A 17,058-nucleotide genomic window follows, 5' to 3' on the forward strand; every position below is an offset into this window, starting at 1 on the left:
ATTGTAGGTGTGTGTAGGAACATGTACATCTTTCCTAGGGCATATATGCCTCTGCTAGAGTGTCTGTAAATGTGAGCACATCCCTTTTTGTATATGTGCTTACATGGGTGTGGCTATTGGTAGCCATATATGTTGGTATGCGGCTTGTGTGTGCATGTGTTTGTGCTATAGTGGTGTGAATCTGTTTGTGTGTGTGAGGTGAGTGTGTTTCTCCATGTGAGTAAGTTCAGTGGACAAGGTCTCTGGAGCCAGGCTCTGGGATTTGCATCCTAGTTCTGCCATTTATTAGCTGTGGGGCTTTGGGCAAGGCACCTAATCTCAATTAAGCCCCAGTTTCTTATTTGTAAAGTAAGGGTAATAATACTATCTATCATCATAGATCAGATGAGTTAATATTTGAAAAGGGCTTAGGACAGTGCCTGGCACACAGTAAGTCCTCTGTGCCATATCAGGTGTTACCTAGTACTACAATTATTGCATGTACCTGGTGTGTAAGTAACAGTCTGTGTCCATCTGCAAGTGCAACAGAGTCGTTTCTATGTGCATATTTGCCCCATTCTCTGTATCTATGTGTATGCATAAGTAAGTGAGCAGATTCTGTGTATGTGAGTGTTTTTGTACATAAAACTGGCTTTATACTTATACGTATCCCAGTGTGTATATAAAACCATGAGTGCGTGAGAAAGGAAGTATGTATCTAGGAGGTCAGTGGAGGGGATTTGGCCACACATGTGTATTTCCCAGTGTACATCTGGGTGTATGAATGCACACATTTGTATCTGTGGTGATGTGTGTCCCTGTGAGTGCAGATGTTACCTGGGTTGCTGGTATGCTGCATATGCATGCACACACACCAGTATTTTTTTTTAATTTATTCATTTGACAGAGATACAGAGACAGAGACAGAGAGCACAAGCACGGGGAGAGGGAGAGGGAGAGGAAGAAGCAAACTCCCTGCTGAGCAGGGAGCCCGATGTGGGGCTCGATCCCAGGACCCTGGGATCATGACCTGAGCCGAAGGCAGATGCTTAACCATCTGAGCCACCCAGGCGCCCCACCAGTATGTGTTTATCTGAATATGTAAGCAGGTTTGTAGTAGTCAGGATGCAAATGTGTACGTGTGAATCTTTGTTGAGTCTATACATGTACGAGGGTTAATATCCAGGTTTATATACGATGGTGGTAATGATGATGATGTATGTGTATAAATGATTCTGTCCATATGACCGTGTGCTAGGATGTATGTGTTTGTGTTGTATAAGTGAATGCATAGTGTGTGCATCTGAGGGTTTGTGTCTGTCTGTTGTTTATAAGCATTGGTGATTATGTGGCTGTGTATGTGTGGGTCTGCATTGCTCTGTCTATGCCTGCCTGCCTCTGTGTGTGTGGCAGTGAACCTGAGCCATATGCCAGTATGTGTGAGCATACTGTGTGTATAATGTATGTGTACCAGGGCAACGTTTGTATAAAATAGTGGATTTTAAATTTTTTTAAATTTAAATTCAATTAATTAGTGTATAATGTATTATTGGTTTCGTAGTTGGAGGTCAGTGGTTCATCAGTCTTATATAATACCTGGTGCTCATTACATCCTGTGCCCTCCTTAATGTCCATCACCAGTTACACCATCCCCCCACTCCTCTCCCCTCCAGCAAACCTCAGTTTGTTTCCTATGATTAAGAGTCTCTTGTGGTTCTTCTCCCTCTGATTTCATCTTGTTTTATTTTTTCCTCTCTTCCCCTATGATCTTCTGTTTTGTTTCTTAAATTCCACATATCAGTGAGATCGTATGATAATTGTCTTTCTCTGATTGACTTATTTCTCTTAGCATAATACCTTCTAGTTCCATCCATGTCATTGCAAATGGCAAGATTTCATATTTTTTTGATGGTTGAGTAGTATTCCATAAAATCATGGATTATAATCTCTTAATGTAAGAGCCTGGGGTGGGGGAGGGCCTGGATCTATAGCATATGAATCGGACTTACCCTGTGTGTGAATGTCAGTTCTTACATCTATGCATGCATGATTGTGTCTGAAAGCATGTAGATCCATATGATTTGTTATTTTTTTTTTTAAGAGAGAGAGAATACGGGAGTGGGGAAGGAGGGAGGCACAGAGGGAGAGAGGGAATCTTAAGTAGGCTCCATGCCCGGTGCAGGGCCCCAGTTGGGGTCAATCTCATGACCCTGAGAACGTGACTTGAGCTGAAATCAAGAGTCTGTTGCTTAACTGACAGAGCCACCCAGGTGCCCCGTGCCCCAGGTCCATACAATTTGGTTTGTGTGTGTATGTGTCTGCATGTGCCCATGCATGTGGTGAGTTTTCCTCTGCCTAGGCCTGTATTTCTATTGAAGGGTGGTTATCTGTGTGTGTGTGTATGTTTGTGTGTGTTTTGTGTATCTTTGCATGATTTGCCGATAGGTGGGTACCTACACACATACCTAACTTTCTGTATAGAAGAGGAGTGTGTGTGTGTGTGTGTGTGTGTGTGTGTGTGTGTGTGTGTGTATGTACCTGTACACATTCACCTGATTGTGCTTATCAGCTGGAGTAAGTCTGGATGTGAATGCAAACTTGAATCTCGATGTACACGTGTTCCTGTGTGCACTTCTCTGTCCATGAGTGCTGGTGTGTCTATGAAGTGTAACTGGATGTGAATGTTTTAGGGCACTCCCAATCTGGCACATGGAAAAGGTGAACTATCTATATGGCACATAGGAGTAAACTGAAGAAGATTAAGGGGTACTGGGGCTTGGTGAAAAGAAATTCCTTACATTTTCTTTACACTATACAAATTGTAATGAAGAAAACAAACAATGCAAAGTTTTAGGGGAGTTATTAAATATTGAATTTGTATACAAGTTTCAAGTGAAATATTTTCAGGATTTTTCATAGTACACTGAACTCACTTCTGGAAACATAACTTTTATTCACTAATGCAAGTTTGTAACGGTCAGCTTTCATGCCCACTTCTGAGCCTTTGATCGTGACTGCCTTTATTTTATGGTAATTTGACTCCTTTAAGGACATTTTTGTCATGATTTGGTAAAGTAGTTTGTGCTGAGCATCAATCTTCTATATCAAGTTATTGTGTTTCTTGGTAACCCCGCCCCCCCCAAAAGCCGAATGAAACAAATAACCATTAGTACTCTGACACAGATATAAACTTCTATTGTGACCTGCTACTTCTTGACCTTGGAAAGCCTGTTGATGAAGGTAAGACCTAGTCCATGGAGGTTGTGCGACACCATTTGCCTTAATGTCCTCCATAATTAGCTTGAATGTATAAAACATAGCTGCATGATTCTGCAGGTCAGCAAAGCTCACCTTAAATGCATCAGCTTTGGGGTCATCAGTTACCATTTTGGTTTCTCTGAAGCTTTCACACCATACCAATCTTTCTTAAGAAATGCAACAACTAACTGCTTATTCATCCCTCTGTTTTACCTCCCTTTGATAACTTGTTTTTGCCCTGGCCAGGTAAAGACCCAGGTTTTATGCTTGAAAGAGCTAATGATCTCTTTTGTCTCTTGGTGATCCCCACCAACAGGAAACTGCTTGCATGAATAGGTGGCAGCAAATGGCCAAAGAGGGTTTTTTTTTTTTTTTAACTGGTTAAGACTCCTTTCTTATCAATAATCGTAACTTGGATAATTCATAGTCTTTGTTTTTTTTTTTTAAGTATTTTACTTATTTATTTGACAGAGAGAGGGAGAGAGATCACAAGTAGGCAGAGAGGCAGGCAGAGAGAGAGAGGGAAGCAGGCTCCCTGCTGAGCAGAGAGCCCAATGCAGGACTCGATCCCAGGACCCTGAGATCATGACCTGAGCAGAAGGCAGAGGCCCAACCCACTGAGCCACCCAGGTGCCCAATTCATAGTCTTTGAATTTTGTGCTTCAAAGAAATGATCCTTCTTTAAATCTAACACTTCCTTCTTTTCTTTCAATCAAACATGATGTTGAAATTTCTTGTAACAAATGCACATGAATTTTGAATCCAACCAAAAATTTTCATTTTGAGTATTTCAAAATAATTTATGAACCATTTGCCCTAGGTAGACACAGACATTGCTCTACTCATCTTACTAAGTCTTTTTTAGTTGTCAGCTTAATAACACCAACTAATTTTCACCCAGGGAACCATACATGACCTCACTTCGAAGTTGAAGTTTGGCTTTGAATCCATAAACCTTGACAGTATACATTAATATATTTTTGAGTGTCTTAAAATTTTTTTGATATAATTTTATTCATGTGCTCAAAGAGCCTTTTGTTGAAATGAGTAAACATCAAATCTGCAAATGAGAATCATTCACAAAAATGCTGAAAATTTTCTTTTTTTTAACATCTTAGTTTTATTTTATTTTTTTCAGTGTTCCAAGATTCATTGTTTATGCACCACACCCAGTGCTCCATGCAATACGTGCCCTCCTTAGTACCCACACCAGGCTCACACATCCCCACACCCCCTCCCCTCCAAAACCCTCAGTTTGTTTCTTTTAGCTCATAAATCTTTGATAGAATCCTTACACACCTAAGTTTAAAACAATAGAGAAAAGTGTACTGATCCCAAGGCTTCACAGAAATCCAACACACAGGTGGATAGTAACTTCAATTTAATCAAATTCACCTAACATCATTTACTGTGGAAATTATACCTATAGGTAAACTTTTATAGGTGAGTGCTCCTTGGTGCATGAATCTTGGCATTTTCAGAACAAATTCCAGATGTAAACTTCATGCCATCTCAACAGCAGCGTCAGTCCACAGACTAATGCAGAGTTTCCACAATAATAGAAAATATTCGTTTATCATTTTGAATATTTCAAACTTAGTTTATGTTAGTGCTTCTTGCATTTCTCTTCAGGCTCTCTGACCAGTACTATGAATTGAGCACAATTAATCAATATTTAGAGATGCATCAATATAAAATGAAAACCCTTTTGATTCATCAACCTTCTGAGTTAGTGTCATTTCAGCGTCTTTTGACCCATCATCACTGTGTCTCCTAATAGCAATAATTGAAAGTGACCTCTTTCCTATCTTTTTACTTCATTGGTCACAAATATGATGTGCACAGTTTCCCAGCAGACTGCTAGAACGTTCCTTGCAGAATGCTGAGATACTACTGGAAGGGGCATCTTAGCTTTGCTTGTTAATCATGCAATCCTGTCACTAGCTGGTTAAGCCCTATCTAAGAATTTTCTAACCCAAATTAAAAAGAGAAAAGAAGGGGGTGTCTGGGTGGCTCAGTGGGTTAAAGCCTCTGCCTTCAGCTCGGGTCATGGTCCCAGGGTCCTGGGATCAAGCCCCGCATTGGGCTCTCTGCCCAGCACGGAGCTTCCTTCCCTTCCTCTCTCTCTGCCTGCCTCTCTGCCTACTTGTGATCTCTGTCTGTCAAATAAATAAATAAAATATTTTTTTAAAAAAGAAAAAAGAATGTTCTAACCCATCTCATAAAAGAGTCAGATTTCTTAATTTGCATTTTCAGATGCTTTCTAAAAGTCCAAATATGGGGCGCCTGGGTGGCTCAGTGGGTTAAGCCTCTGCCTTCGGCTCAGGTCATGATCTCAGGGTCCTGGGATCGAGCCCCGCATCGGGCTCTCTGCTCAGCGGGGAGCCTGCTTCCTCCTTTCTCTCTGCCTGGCTCTCTGCCTCCTTGGAATCGCTCGCTCTCTGTCAAATAAATAAAATCTTAAAAAAAAAAAAAGTCCAAATATTTCTCTTTGTGAGAGTGCTTCATGGCCAGTTGACCAACATAGCCAACTAGGAAATAAAGTTTCTTTTTAAAAATCTTTTTAACTTAAATTCAGTCAGCCAATCTATAGTACATCGTTAGTCTCAGATGTAGTGTTCAACAATTTATCAGTTGCATATAACACCGAGTGCGAAGTTTCTTTTGATAACTATTCCACACAAATTGGACACACAGACGGCGGAGGAGAGGGCCTATTTGGGAGCTGGGTCCAAATTTCAGACAGTCCTCATTAAACTGCTTAAATCATGGACAGCCTGGAGTTTTTGGAGGGGAGACTGTTTGTCTTGTGAGTCTCCTGATTTTCCAGCTTTAATTAAAAAATGCATTTTGATAGGAAAAGAAATGTCTTAAAAATTAAGTCTACTTGAATATGAAGTATTGAAGGGGTCAGCAGATATTAGTGACTTCTGAAAACTGATTTAAATAAAAAAACAAATATGAGGTCTCCCACATTCTTAAGAGAACAGCATTTTGGAAACAAAGCCTTAAAGTTTGGCCTAGCTTTCCCTTTAATGAGTCAATTCAATTCAACCACGGTCAAGCTTTATTCTTTTATTGACAAATGTTTTTACCTAAAACAAAAGGTAATAATTTATTATGAAATAAATTATGAAATCCCACCAAGAATCAGATTTTGCTAATTTTTAATATTAAAAGCCAGTCACAAGTTAATCAGTAAATAAACCAAGAAATAATAAAAATTACATTGTAATGTTTTTAAAAGAGTCCTTTTCGAAACACCACAATATAGTTATGGATGAATGGTATAATATGCTTCCTAATACTCTGGAAGTGGGGGAAGTGGGTGAGGTTATAGGCAAAACAAGATCCTAAGGGTTGATCATTAGTGAATCTGGGCAACGGGTGCACTGAAATTCATTACAGGACTCTTTCTACTTTTTTTTTCTTTTTAAGATTTTATTTATTTGTCAGAAAGAGAGAGCACAAGCAGGGAGAGCAGCAGGCAGTGGGAGAAGCAGGCTTCCCGCTGAGCAAAGAGCCGGACATGGGGCTCGATCCCAGGACCCTGGGGTCATGACCTGGGCCGAAGGCAGACGCTTAATCAACTGAGCCTCCCAGGCATCCCTCTTTCTACTTTTTTATATCTGAAATGTTCTAGAAGGAAAAAGTTTTTTTTTTAATAAAGTAAGAACAATCAGGGCAATTAACAAAATAGTTATATTCTCTTTATATATGCAACTCTATAAAATTAATAATAATAATAATAATAACTGTCATGCAACTATTTTTGTAGGAAAAAAGTTGTGAAAAAATTTAAATAAGGTCAAATTAAAAAGAAAAACAGGTGTTGTACATGTATAGGCAAAACCAGAAAACCTCACTGACCAAAGAGTGGCAATCAAAGTAATAATCAGGCTATCTGGGATGTTTCAAAAAGAAGCGATCCAAACATTTACAACCTCCCTTTGACCCCCTAGAGCCTCTCTTGGTCTGGTTCCCTGCTGTGGCAGGTGCCCACCAACCAAGCAGCTCTGCTAGTGTTTCCACCTGTGCCTGAAGGGGTCGGCTGGTATGTGCACGTGTGAGGGTTTGTCTCTGGTTATAGACCTGTTGCAGGGTGTTTATATCAAGTATTGTGAACAAGCGCGTGTGTGTACACGTCTGTGTGTGCAAGAGTGTTTGTACACAGGGGCGGTTTTTCTCTTTGTGGTTGGTTGTGCTTGCACATTGCAAGGGTGTGTGTGTGTGTGTTGGAGCTGGTGTACTTCTCTGCACAAGTGAGTATGTGCACGAATGGGTATCTGTGTACCTGTGCCAGGATGTACTTGTCTGTTTTGGTGAGCGTGCCTAATTTATGTGAAAGGGTTTGGATCAGTTGGCCTCTGTGTGTTAGAGTATTTATGTGTGTGTATATATGAACAGTTTTCGCTTGTCTGTTTTTTTCTCTATGCAAATATATCTGTGGATATCTGAGGGGGATTCTGTCTGTGTGTACATACGTGTGTGTGTGTGCATGTGCCGAGTTTCAAGTGCATGTGAGTATGGCGGCATATGTAAGTGACTTTGAGTATTATTGTGTAACAGTTTTTGTATGTGATGATATAGGTATGCCACTATGTACATGCCTGTGTCACAGAAGTTTTTCTGATTATGTGAGAGGATTTAAATAATTAAGTAGATTGTATATATGAGTCTCTGTGTGAGTAGGTTTGCATATGTGTATCTATCTGTCAGGATTTGAGTGTTCATCTGTGTGTGTATGTATGTGTGTGTGTTAGGGGAGTTATAATTGTGGGTTTATGAGCCATTGCACATGTGTGTGTGTCTGAGTGTGTCTGTGTATATGAGCAGTTCTCAGCCCCCTCATACCTAACACCCTATTTTACATAACGTATTTTGTAACACCCATTTACTATACAGACATGAAGTTCTTAGATAATATAATCTCTCTGCACATATAATTTCAAAAGAAAATCCATATAGTATTTCATATGATATATATTTTCTGAACTCTAATACAAATAAATTCATTAAAGGAAAGTGATTTATAAGGTAGTAATTTGTATTTTGATATGTGAAGTTTTGAGCATGAAACTCCTCAGGAAATTCAATAAGGTAGTTAGAGGCTTGTAACATCTTACGAGTAAATGTGGATTTGGAAGAGGAAAAACCAAAAAGTTGCCCCTTGCTCAAAGTGCAGGAAAATGACAGGCAAAGGCCTAGGGGTGATATTTTCCGAAATAGTTAACAACTCAAAGAAAGTGCTCTCCCAAACAAAGTGCAGTCTCCTCTGGACTTAGGTGACAGCTATTTTCCTGAATAATTCAGGGTATATTAAACTAGGGGGAAATTTGTGAAATAGAGTTCTTAGATTCAAGGTTCAGTTCATTACAAGCCCAAAGTCCTAGGGGATTCGGGACATATGCTGAGTGTGTAGAACGGCCCCACACATCATTGGATGGCCAGCATCCTTGCCCTGGACCCCTAAATGATAGAAGTACATCCTGCACCCCAGCCTTGTGGCAACCAAAAATGCTCCCGCAGATTTCCAAAGTGTCCCCTAGGGGGCAGTAATGCCTTTGTTGCAGACGATGTCCTGGCATTTAGGCAGGTTATACTCTGCCTGTGGAAGAACATATACTGTGTGTGCATGTGCGTGTGAGGTGATGTCCCTGTGTGTGAGCCGGTTGTTGTCCGTAGGTCTCCACAACAGGATCCTATGTGTCTGTGTGAGCATGTGTGTAGTTGTCTGCATATCTTTCTTAGGGCGTCAGGGCACAGGCAAGTGTGTATGTGTTTGCGTCTGCTCACACTTTTAGCCTAGGATGGGCCCAAGCTGTGGCTGCCAGTCTGCTCAGAACCCTCTCCTCACTTGTAGAGTCGCCCCAGCTTTCTAGGCATCACCAGGATTTTGTTCGTTTGCTGCTATTGTTTTGTGTTGTTTTGTTTCATTTTAGTGTGTGTTTGGTTTGGTTTGCTTTGGTTTGCTTTCCCTGAGACTCTGGGCTACAATTATCCACCTTCTGGATCTTAGTGTGTTTCTCTGTGTCTCCCTCTCCATCTTTATTTCTGCTTCTCTCTGTCTCTATCTCTGCCTCTCTCCCAACCCGTCTCTTTCTCTCTCTCTTCTCTTTCCTGGCATTATCCCTCTCCTATCTCTCTCCCTTTGTCTCTCTCTTTCTCCCTCCCTTCTTCCCTCTCTCCTTTTGTCTCTCTCACTTTCCTCTCTTTCTTTCTCTTTCCTTCTCTGTCTCTCTTTTTCTCCCTCTCTGTCTCTACTTTTCTGTCTCTATTTTTCTTCTCTCATGCTCTATGTGTGTCTCTCTTTTTTTCCCCCTCACTCTTCTTCCTCCTTTGTCTCTATTTCTGTCTTTTCCTGTTTGTGTGGAAGGCCTGGTCCCCTTTCTCTGTTTATTTTTCCCCTTCTCCCTCCTATGTCTCAGTTTCTTTCTCACAAGCCTCTCTCCTCTGTCACTCTCTGTATGCTTCTCTGATTCTCTTTTCTATTCAATCTCTCTCTGTCTCTAATGCTTTCCCCCTGCTTCCCCTCAAGGCTGAGGAGTGTGTGTGTGTGTGTATGTATGTACACATTTACACACACCCAGCTGTCAGCTGGTCCACAGTTCTGTGGGAGCTATCAGGCCTTGAGGGGGCTGAAAGGGGGCCCACGAACCCCACTTCTCCCAAGCCCCTGCCCTAGCATCTTCTCATGGTCTTTTGGCACTGTGTCTGAGACTTCAGGGTGCCATGAAAAAGTTTGGCCCCAGGTAGCTGTGGCAGGCCATGTTGGAGCAAGCTGGGAAAAAATACCAAGGGGTGACTTCCTGGGAGAGAGAAGGTAGAAAGGTTCCACTCAGCCCTGTGTCCTCAACCTCAAGCCATCCCAGCTCCCAAAGTTCTGAGCTTCTCCAGCTTGCTGCCTTCCCTTTGGAACCTACTATGTTACATCATCACACTCCTTCCCCCGCTGCCCCCGGCCCACACACACCAGAAGCCCTCCTGCAACCCCCCCCCCCCAACCAAGCTTTGCCTGTGCCCTCCCACTCCTGTACTGCCCAGGCTGCTTTTTCAGCAAATCCTACCTGGATGCCTCCAGGCAGCCCTCCCTGAGCCACCAGCTGTTTTAGTCCCTCAACCAACCGATCTGACAGCCTTTGACTGAGGGCCTACTGTGCTATGCACTGCTCTTCTAGAGGAGAGTGTCTGAGTCTCTAATCCCTGTCCTGTGGAGCTTTCATTCTAATAGGGAGAGGCAGAAAATAAACTGAATTTTAAGTAAATTATATAATGCATTAGAAGAGGTAAGTTCTACGAAGAAAAAAAAAAGCAGGGCAAGGGTCACAGAGTGTTGTTGATTCTCACCTGAATTACTGTAGGAGTCTCTTATGTAGTCTCCCTACTTCCACCTTTGCCCCACCTGGTTTGTGCTCCCCATATCAGCAAGGGGGATCCTTTTCAACTTCAAGTCATATCACACCTCACCTCTGCTCCCTTGGCTCCCATCTCATTCAAAGTAAAAGTCCTCACCATGGCCTCCATGATCTGGCCTCACCACCTTTCTGATCTTACCGCCCACTGCTTTTTGATCACTCACTCTGTTCCAGGAATAGTGGTCTCCTTGCTCTTCCCCAAATACACCACGTGTGATCCCACCTCGGGGCATTTGTGCTAGCTGTTCCCTCTTCCTGGACTTCTTTTCTCTCCAATACCCACATGGCTCACTCTCACCTTCCTTAGGTCTTTGCTTAGATGACACCTCCTCTGTGAAGCCTTCCCTGTCCATTTCATCTAAAAGTAGACCTCCTCCACCCCTAGGACTTCCTAACCCCTTTCCCTCCTTTACTTTTCTTTTTAGGAACTCATCATCATCTGACCTACTATACTCCACCTATATGTCTTCTTTATCATCTAGAATATCAGCTCCATAAGGGCAGGGATCCTTTTCTATCTGGTTCACAACTGCGGCCCCAGTGGCTGGCACAAGTAGATGCTCAGTAAATCGTTTTTCAATGAATGAATGCACACAAGCACACTCACATCTTTATAGTCACAATACTCCCTGCCCCACTTAAAATAAAAACCCAAGTCCGGGGGGCCTGGGTGGCTCAGTCGTTAAGTGTCTGCCTTCGGCTTAGGTCAGGTCATGATCCCAGGGTCCTGGGATCAAGCCCTGCATCAGGCTCCCTGCTCAGCAGGAAGCCTGCTTCTCCCTCTCCCACTCCCCCTGCTTGTGTTCCCTCTCTCACTGTGTCTCACTCTGTCAAATAAATAAAATCTTAAAAAACAAACAAACAAACAAACAAACAAACCAAGTCCGTGTCATGGCCCACAGCCCTATACAATCTGGCTCCAGACCCCTCCCTACTTTATACCACTGTCTCCCCTGCCTGCCCTTTTCCAACCACACTGGTCTTCCCACTCTTTCTTGAGCATGCTAAGTGCATTCCTGATCACACATAAGAAAGCTCATTTAATGGCTGGCTACCAGCATTAACAAAAAATCATGAAATAGAACAGAACTAACGGAGTACATTACACAGAGGGTCAGTCGTGTTTTGTGAAACTTTTGGTTCAGTTATGTGTGCACGTATGTGTATGTGTACGAGGTTGTAATGTAAAATGTTTGTGTTACTATGGGTAGCAGTCAAAAAAGTTTGAAGATCATAACCTTAGGGCTTTGCAAAGGGGGAGAAGAGCTGCACCAACACCCCTGCCCCACAGACCCACCAATGGAGGAAACAGGTAAAGGAGAACATCCAGAGAGGTGAAACAGCCTCCTCACCCAGCAAGGAGGGGGTAGGAGCAGGAGCAGGAGTGGGCCAAGGGCAGGACCTGACACCAGCCAGGGAATAAGTGTGGAGGCCATGTAGACCCACTAACACTGCCCTTTCTGTTTCTTCCTCACCTTTCCATCTGTATCTCGCTGTCTCTTTTTCTTGTGTTTCTCTCTCTCCCCCCCCCCACCTCTCTCTCTCTCTCTCTCCTTCCTTTCCCTCTCTCCCTGTCTTTCTGATTCTGTTTCTTCTTATCTCTGCTCATTCTCATCCCCACATTTGCCTCTCAATTTGTATCCATTTATATCTTTGTCACCATTTTCATTTCATTCTATCCTTTCTCACTCTCTCTCTGTGCCTCTGTCCGGGTTTTTCTCTCTGGCTCTCTCCTGCCATCATCTCTCTGGCTCTCTATGTCTGTGTCTCCGCCATTATCACCGTTTGCAGGTGCAGCCCAGCAGGACAACTAATGGAGTCCCCCAGGACCCATCGAATACCAGACTGGCTGATCCCATAGGGTTGGGAGCAGCCCCTGCCCCTCAGTATGGCCAACACAACTGGAGAGCCCGAAGAGGTGAGCGGCGCTCTGTCCCCGCCATCAGCATCAGCTTATGTGAAGCTGGTGCTGCTGGGACTGATCATGTGTGTAAGCCTGGCAGGCAACGCCATCTTGTCGCTGCTGGTGCTTAAGGAGCGTGCCCTGCACAAGGCTCCTTATTACTTTCTGCTGGACCTGTGCCTGGCCGACGGCATACGCTCTGCCGTCTGCTTCCCCTTTGTGCTGGCTTCTGTGCGCCACGGCTCCTCATGGACCTTCAGTGCACTCAGCTGCAAAATTGTGGCCTTTATGGCCGTGCTCTTTTGCTTCCATGCGGCCTTCATGCTGTTCTGCATCAGCGTCACCCGCTACATGGCCATCGCCCACCACCGCTTCTACGCCAAGCGCATGACACTCTGGACATGCGCAGCTGTCATCTGCATGGCCTGGACCCTGTCTGTGGCCATGGCCTTCCCACCCGTCTTTGATGTGGGCACCTACAAATTTATCCGTGAGGAGGACCAGTGCATCTTTGAGCATCGCTACTTCAAGGCCAATGACACGCTGGGCTTCATGCTTATGTTGGCTGTGCTCATGGCAGCTACACATGCTGTCTATGGCAAGCTGCTCCTCTTCGAGTATCGTCACCGCAAGATGAAGCCAGTGCAGATGGTGCCAGCCATCAGCCAAAACTGGACATTCCATGGCCCTGGGGCCACCGGCCAGGCTGCTGCCAACTGGATCGCTGGCTTTGGCCGTGGGCCCATGCCACCAACCCTGCTGGGTATTAGGCAGAATGGGCACGCAGCCAGCCGGCGGCTGCTGGGCATGGACGAGGTCAAGGGTGAAAAGCAGCTGGGCCGTATGTTCTACGCGATCACACTGCTCTTCTTGCTCCTCTGGTCACCCTACATTGTGGCCTGCTACTGGCGAGTGTTTGTGAAAGCCTGTGCCGTGCCCCACCGTTACCTGGCCACTGCTGTTTGGATGAGCTTCGCCCAGGCTGCTGTCAACCCGATCGTCTGCTTCCTGCTCAACAAGGACCTCAAGAAGTGCCTGAGGACTCACGCCCCCTGCTGGGGCACAGGAGGTGCCCCGGCTCCCAGAGAACCCTACTGTGTCATGTGAAGCAAGCTGGTAGGCAGACAGGCAGGGAGATGGTCATGGCTACCGGGATGGAGCCATCAGTAAGGGAAGGGTGGGCCCCATACAGGAGCCTTTCTTTCTGAGCTCCAGCCCTAGCCCCTCGAACCACCCAGAATCTAGGCATCTTTGCCGACACCTCCCCAGGGTTGGAGACTGGGGTGGGGGACTGGAAAAGAGGTGTTTCTAATTCTGTGGGGCCTGTCTCCGCTGCCTCCTTCTCCACTTCTACAATCTCTCTCCTTTCCTCTCTCTCTCTCTCTCTTTTTCTCTCTTCCTTTCTCTCTCAGAAGTGACAATTCAGAAAAAGAAATTAAGACTGAAAATGCAGGTTTTTCTACTAACAGCTGAGGAGACGGGCTTTCTTGCTTTAATGTCTCTCCTTCTGACATTGTCCAGAAGGGGGAAATTTGTTCTGTAAAATAGACTTCCAGAGCTCTTATTACCCCCTCTGCTCCCATGCACCCTCCCCTTCCGAGTCCTTTAGCAAGGGCTGGATGTTGAGGGAGAAATTCATCTGCTGACAACAGGGACCAAAGAGGGTGCTGGGTCCCCCAGGAGCAGAGACGTTTAATTGCTATGTTGTGTGCGATGTTGTTTTAAGCTAACCCTGGTCCCAAGCCTGGTTTCCTCTCCCTCCCCACCGTGTCCAGACCTCCCAAGTGTTTCTTGAGCATCTGTTCAAGAAGCCAGGAGGGGAGGGAGAAGGACCCCTGGGATGGGTCCACGCTAGGTGAAGAACGGGATGTGAGCTGCACGCCTCGAGCTGAAGAGACCCAAGCTTGGCTGCATTCTTTCGAGCTGCCTCCTGGATCCCCAGTCCCCAACTCTTCTTCCTGAGGATGGAAACCCACTCCAGCCCCGCTAGGGTTGATGTGGGTGCCATATAGGCAGGTGCATTCCCCCAGGGAAATGTAGGAAGAGAGCAAAACTCCCCAGAGTAACTGGGTCCCAGTGCCTGGGTCAGAGCAGAACTCAGCCCCAGAATTGTCTCCTGGGTTCACACTATTCTCCTGAGGATGAAAAGTTGGGGGATGGCATAAGCTCCAAGGCACTGTGGACTTGAGTCCATTCCTATCTGACCTCGTTTTGTCCCTTTCAAGCCTCGGGGGTCTGTCTCAAGCCCCTCTTGGTAGCCCTAGGCCTCCTGGGCCCTCAGCCCCCAACTTCCTTTCCCAGAACAGCCCTTCTCCCTCTTCTTCCCTCCACCCAAAGTGGAGCAGACTGCAGCCAGATTCTCCAGGTGGGAGAGCCCAAGCCTCCTTCCCAGGGCAGAGTCCACTCTGGGCTCACATCACTGCCGGTTCTTATGGACTGGTGAGCCAAGCTGGCATTCCTTTGCCTGGCCTTGCCCAGATTCTTTGTCCCCCCCACCCCATTTCCTGGGGGAGGGGGAGATCTGTATTTATCTATCCTCCTTTCCCTTCCTGATAGAAGCTGTTGTCCTAAGCTCTTTCCCTACCCCCAAGACAGCCCCAGAACTGGGGAAGCCTTGACCCAAGAGGAATGGGGAGGGCACTCTAGGCAGGAGAGACATTAATGAGCCTGGCTGTGGAGTGGCCCTGGAAAGGCAGGCCAGAGTGGCTGAGAGGCTGGGGTGGAGGGTACCTGTTCTCTCAGTGATAGTGATGGGGGTGCCTTTCCCAGGGAGTGGGGTGGGGGGGAACCACAGGGGTGGGAGTAGGTAGGGTACATTCTGGAGGGTTTTCCTCCATTTCTTTTTTCTATCTGCCTGGATTCACCATTGGATTTTGTAAATGGAAAACTGAAAAGAACAATGCTATATTGGATGTCTTCTCTTTCTTACTCTGTGTGTGTGTGTGTGTGTGTCCTGTCTGCATGACCACATGTGGGGAGGTATGGTCAAGTGGGACTGTGTCTGTGTGACTTTGTGTGGGGAGGCACCACTGCCTGGTGCACACATGTGAGCAAATGCCTGTATGTAGGGACATATGGCACACACACACACACGTACATGTATGCACCTAATTGAAAGGAGACAAACTAGAGTATGTGCCTGCAGTAGGAAGTAGAGTGGTCGGAGAATAGAATTTTAGAACCATACGCATGTATGCAGCAAGAGGGTAGACTCCCATCTTGTAAAATCTTACTCCTTTGGCCCAGGCTCTGAACATGGGGGACAGGATACTTGAGAACCCTATCTCTTCCCATAGCCTGGAGCGCCCTGGGTTCCATCCAACTCCTGTGTCAGTGTCCTCCCCAAAACGCAAACAAGGTGTTCCTGAAAGTGGACCACTTTGGAGACTATGGACTGGGAATTGGGGATCACACTTGAATGGGGGAAATAACGGGATTAGAAAATGTCCCCTACAAGTAATGGCTTCTGGAGGGACTGCTCAGTCTGGGATGGGAGCCCTTCTGAAGTGTCCACTGTATACATCTGGGACTTTGGTAAGCTTTGATAAATTCAGAGGAGGGATGTTATGGGGGGCGGGGGGAAGCCAAGCCTGGGGGTCTACCCAGCTAGCCTGCTCCCTGGGCACTCAGTTTACCATTTATTTACTTATTCTCTCAGGTGCACAGAATTGAGTTGACCATACTCCTCAGTTCTTGGCACACTACATCATCGTTGGTCCATGCAAGTCCCTTTTCTTCTTTGTTTTGTTTTGTTTCTTCCCTTTCATCACCCATCCCTGATCCAATACCCCCTCCCATATAGGCACCCACTCTTGTGTATTTAATGTATGTCCTTCCAATTCACTGTTCATGTGTTTATTTACATATATGTGTATCTGTGAAAAATATATGGTATTGTTATGTGTTTTAATTTACATAAACAGTATTGTACTATAAATCTTGTTCTGTTTCTTTTTTCACTAAACATTCTGTTTTTGAGAGATCCAGCCTTGTTGCTGTACGTAGATCTAATTCATTCTAGTGGTCCATCTTCTACATCTATCACATGTTTCTTATCCATACCCCTGGTGATGGGTCTCTAGGTTGTCTCCAATTTTCTCTACCACAGAAAGGCTGCAGTGGGCAGTTTCCTACATGTCTTAAGGATGCCTAATTTAGAGGAGAGGAAACAGTGTCTCTGAGGACACTCCCTCAGAGAGAGGGAGTGATTTGGTTAGGGTTACAAAGTGAGGAGCACACCCGTGATGTGAATCCCAGACCAAATCCAGAACCCCACCACCACGCCAAAGGAAAGACCATTAATCTGGCCCTCCAAAATCTAAAATACAATTAAAAGCGGCATACACTGAGGAAAGGATTGGAAGGAGGGCAAGTATCAAGTGAACGAAGAGAGAGAAAATCCTAGAAAAATCTGGTGGATGAACGGAATCACAATCATTTTAATGACGCAGACGAAGTTACTTTGTGTGTGTGATTATTTCTAGAGCCATTTTGCAGAGAGGC

General features: G+C 45.1%; 1 protein-coding gene across 1 annotated transcript; it reads left to right on the top strand.

Moving 5' to 3' along the window:
- Positions 1–12,540: 12,540 nt before the first annotated feature.
- On the top strand, positions 12,541–13,662 carry GPR173 (G protein-coupled receptor 173; the record flags this gene model as incomplete). The annotated part of the gene is made up of 1 exon (XM_080795613.1): positions 12,541–13,662. The coding sequence occupies one exon, from the start codon at positions 12,541–12,543 to the stop codon at positions 13,660–13,662; it is 1,122 nt and encodes a 373-aa protein (XP_080651739.1).
- Positions 13,663–17,058: the final 3,396 nt, after the last annotated feature.

This window comes from Martes martes (genome assembly GCF_963455335.1).
Source record: "Martes martes genome assembly, chromosome: X".
Lineage (NCBI taxonomy): Eukaryota > Metazoa > Chordata > Mammalia > Carnivora > Mustelidae > Martes > Martes martes.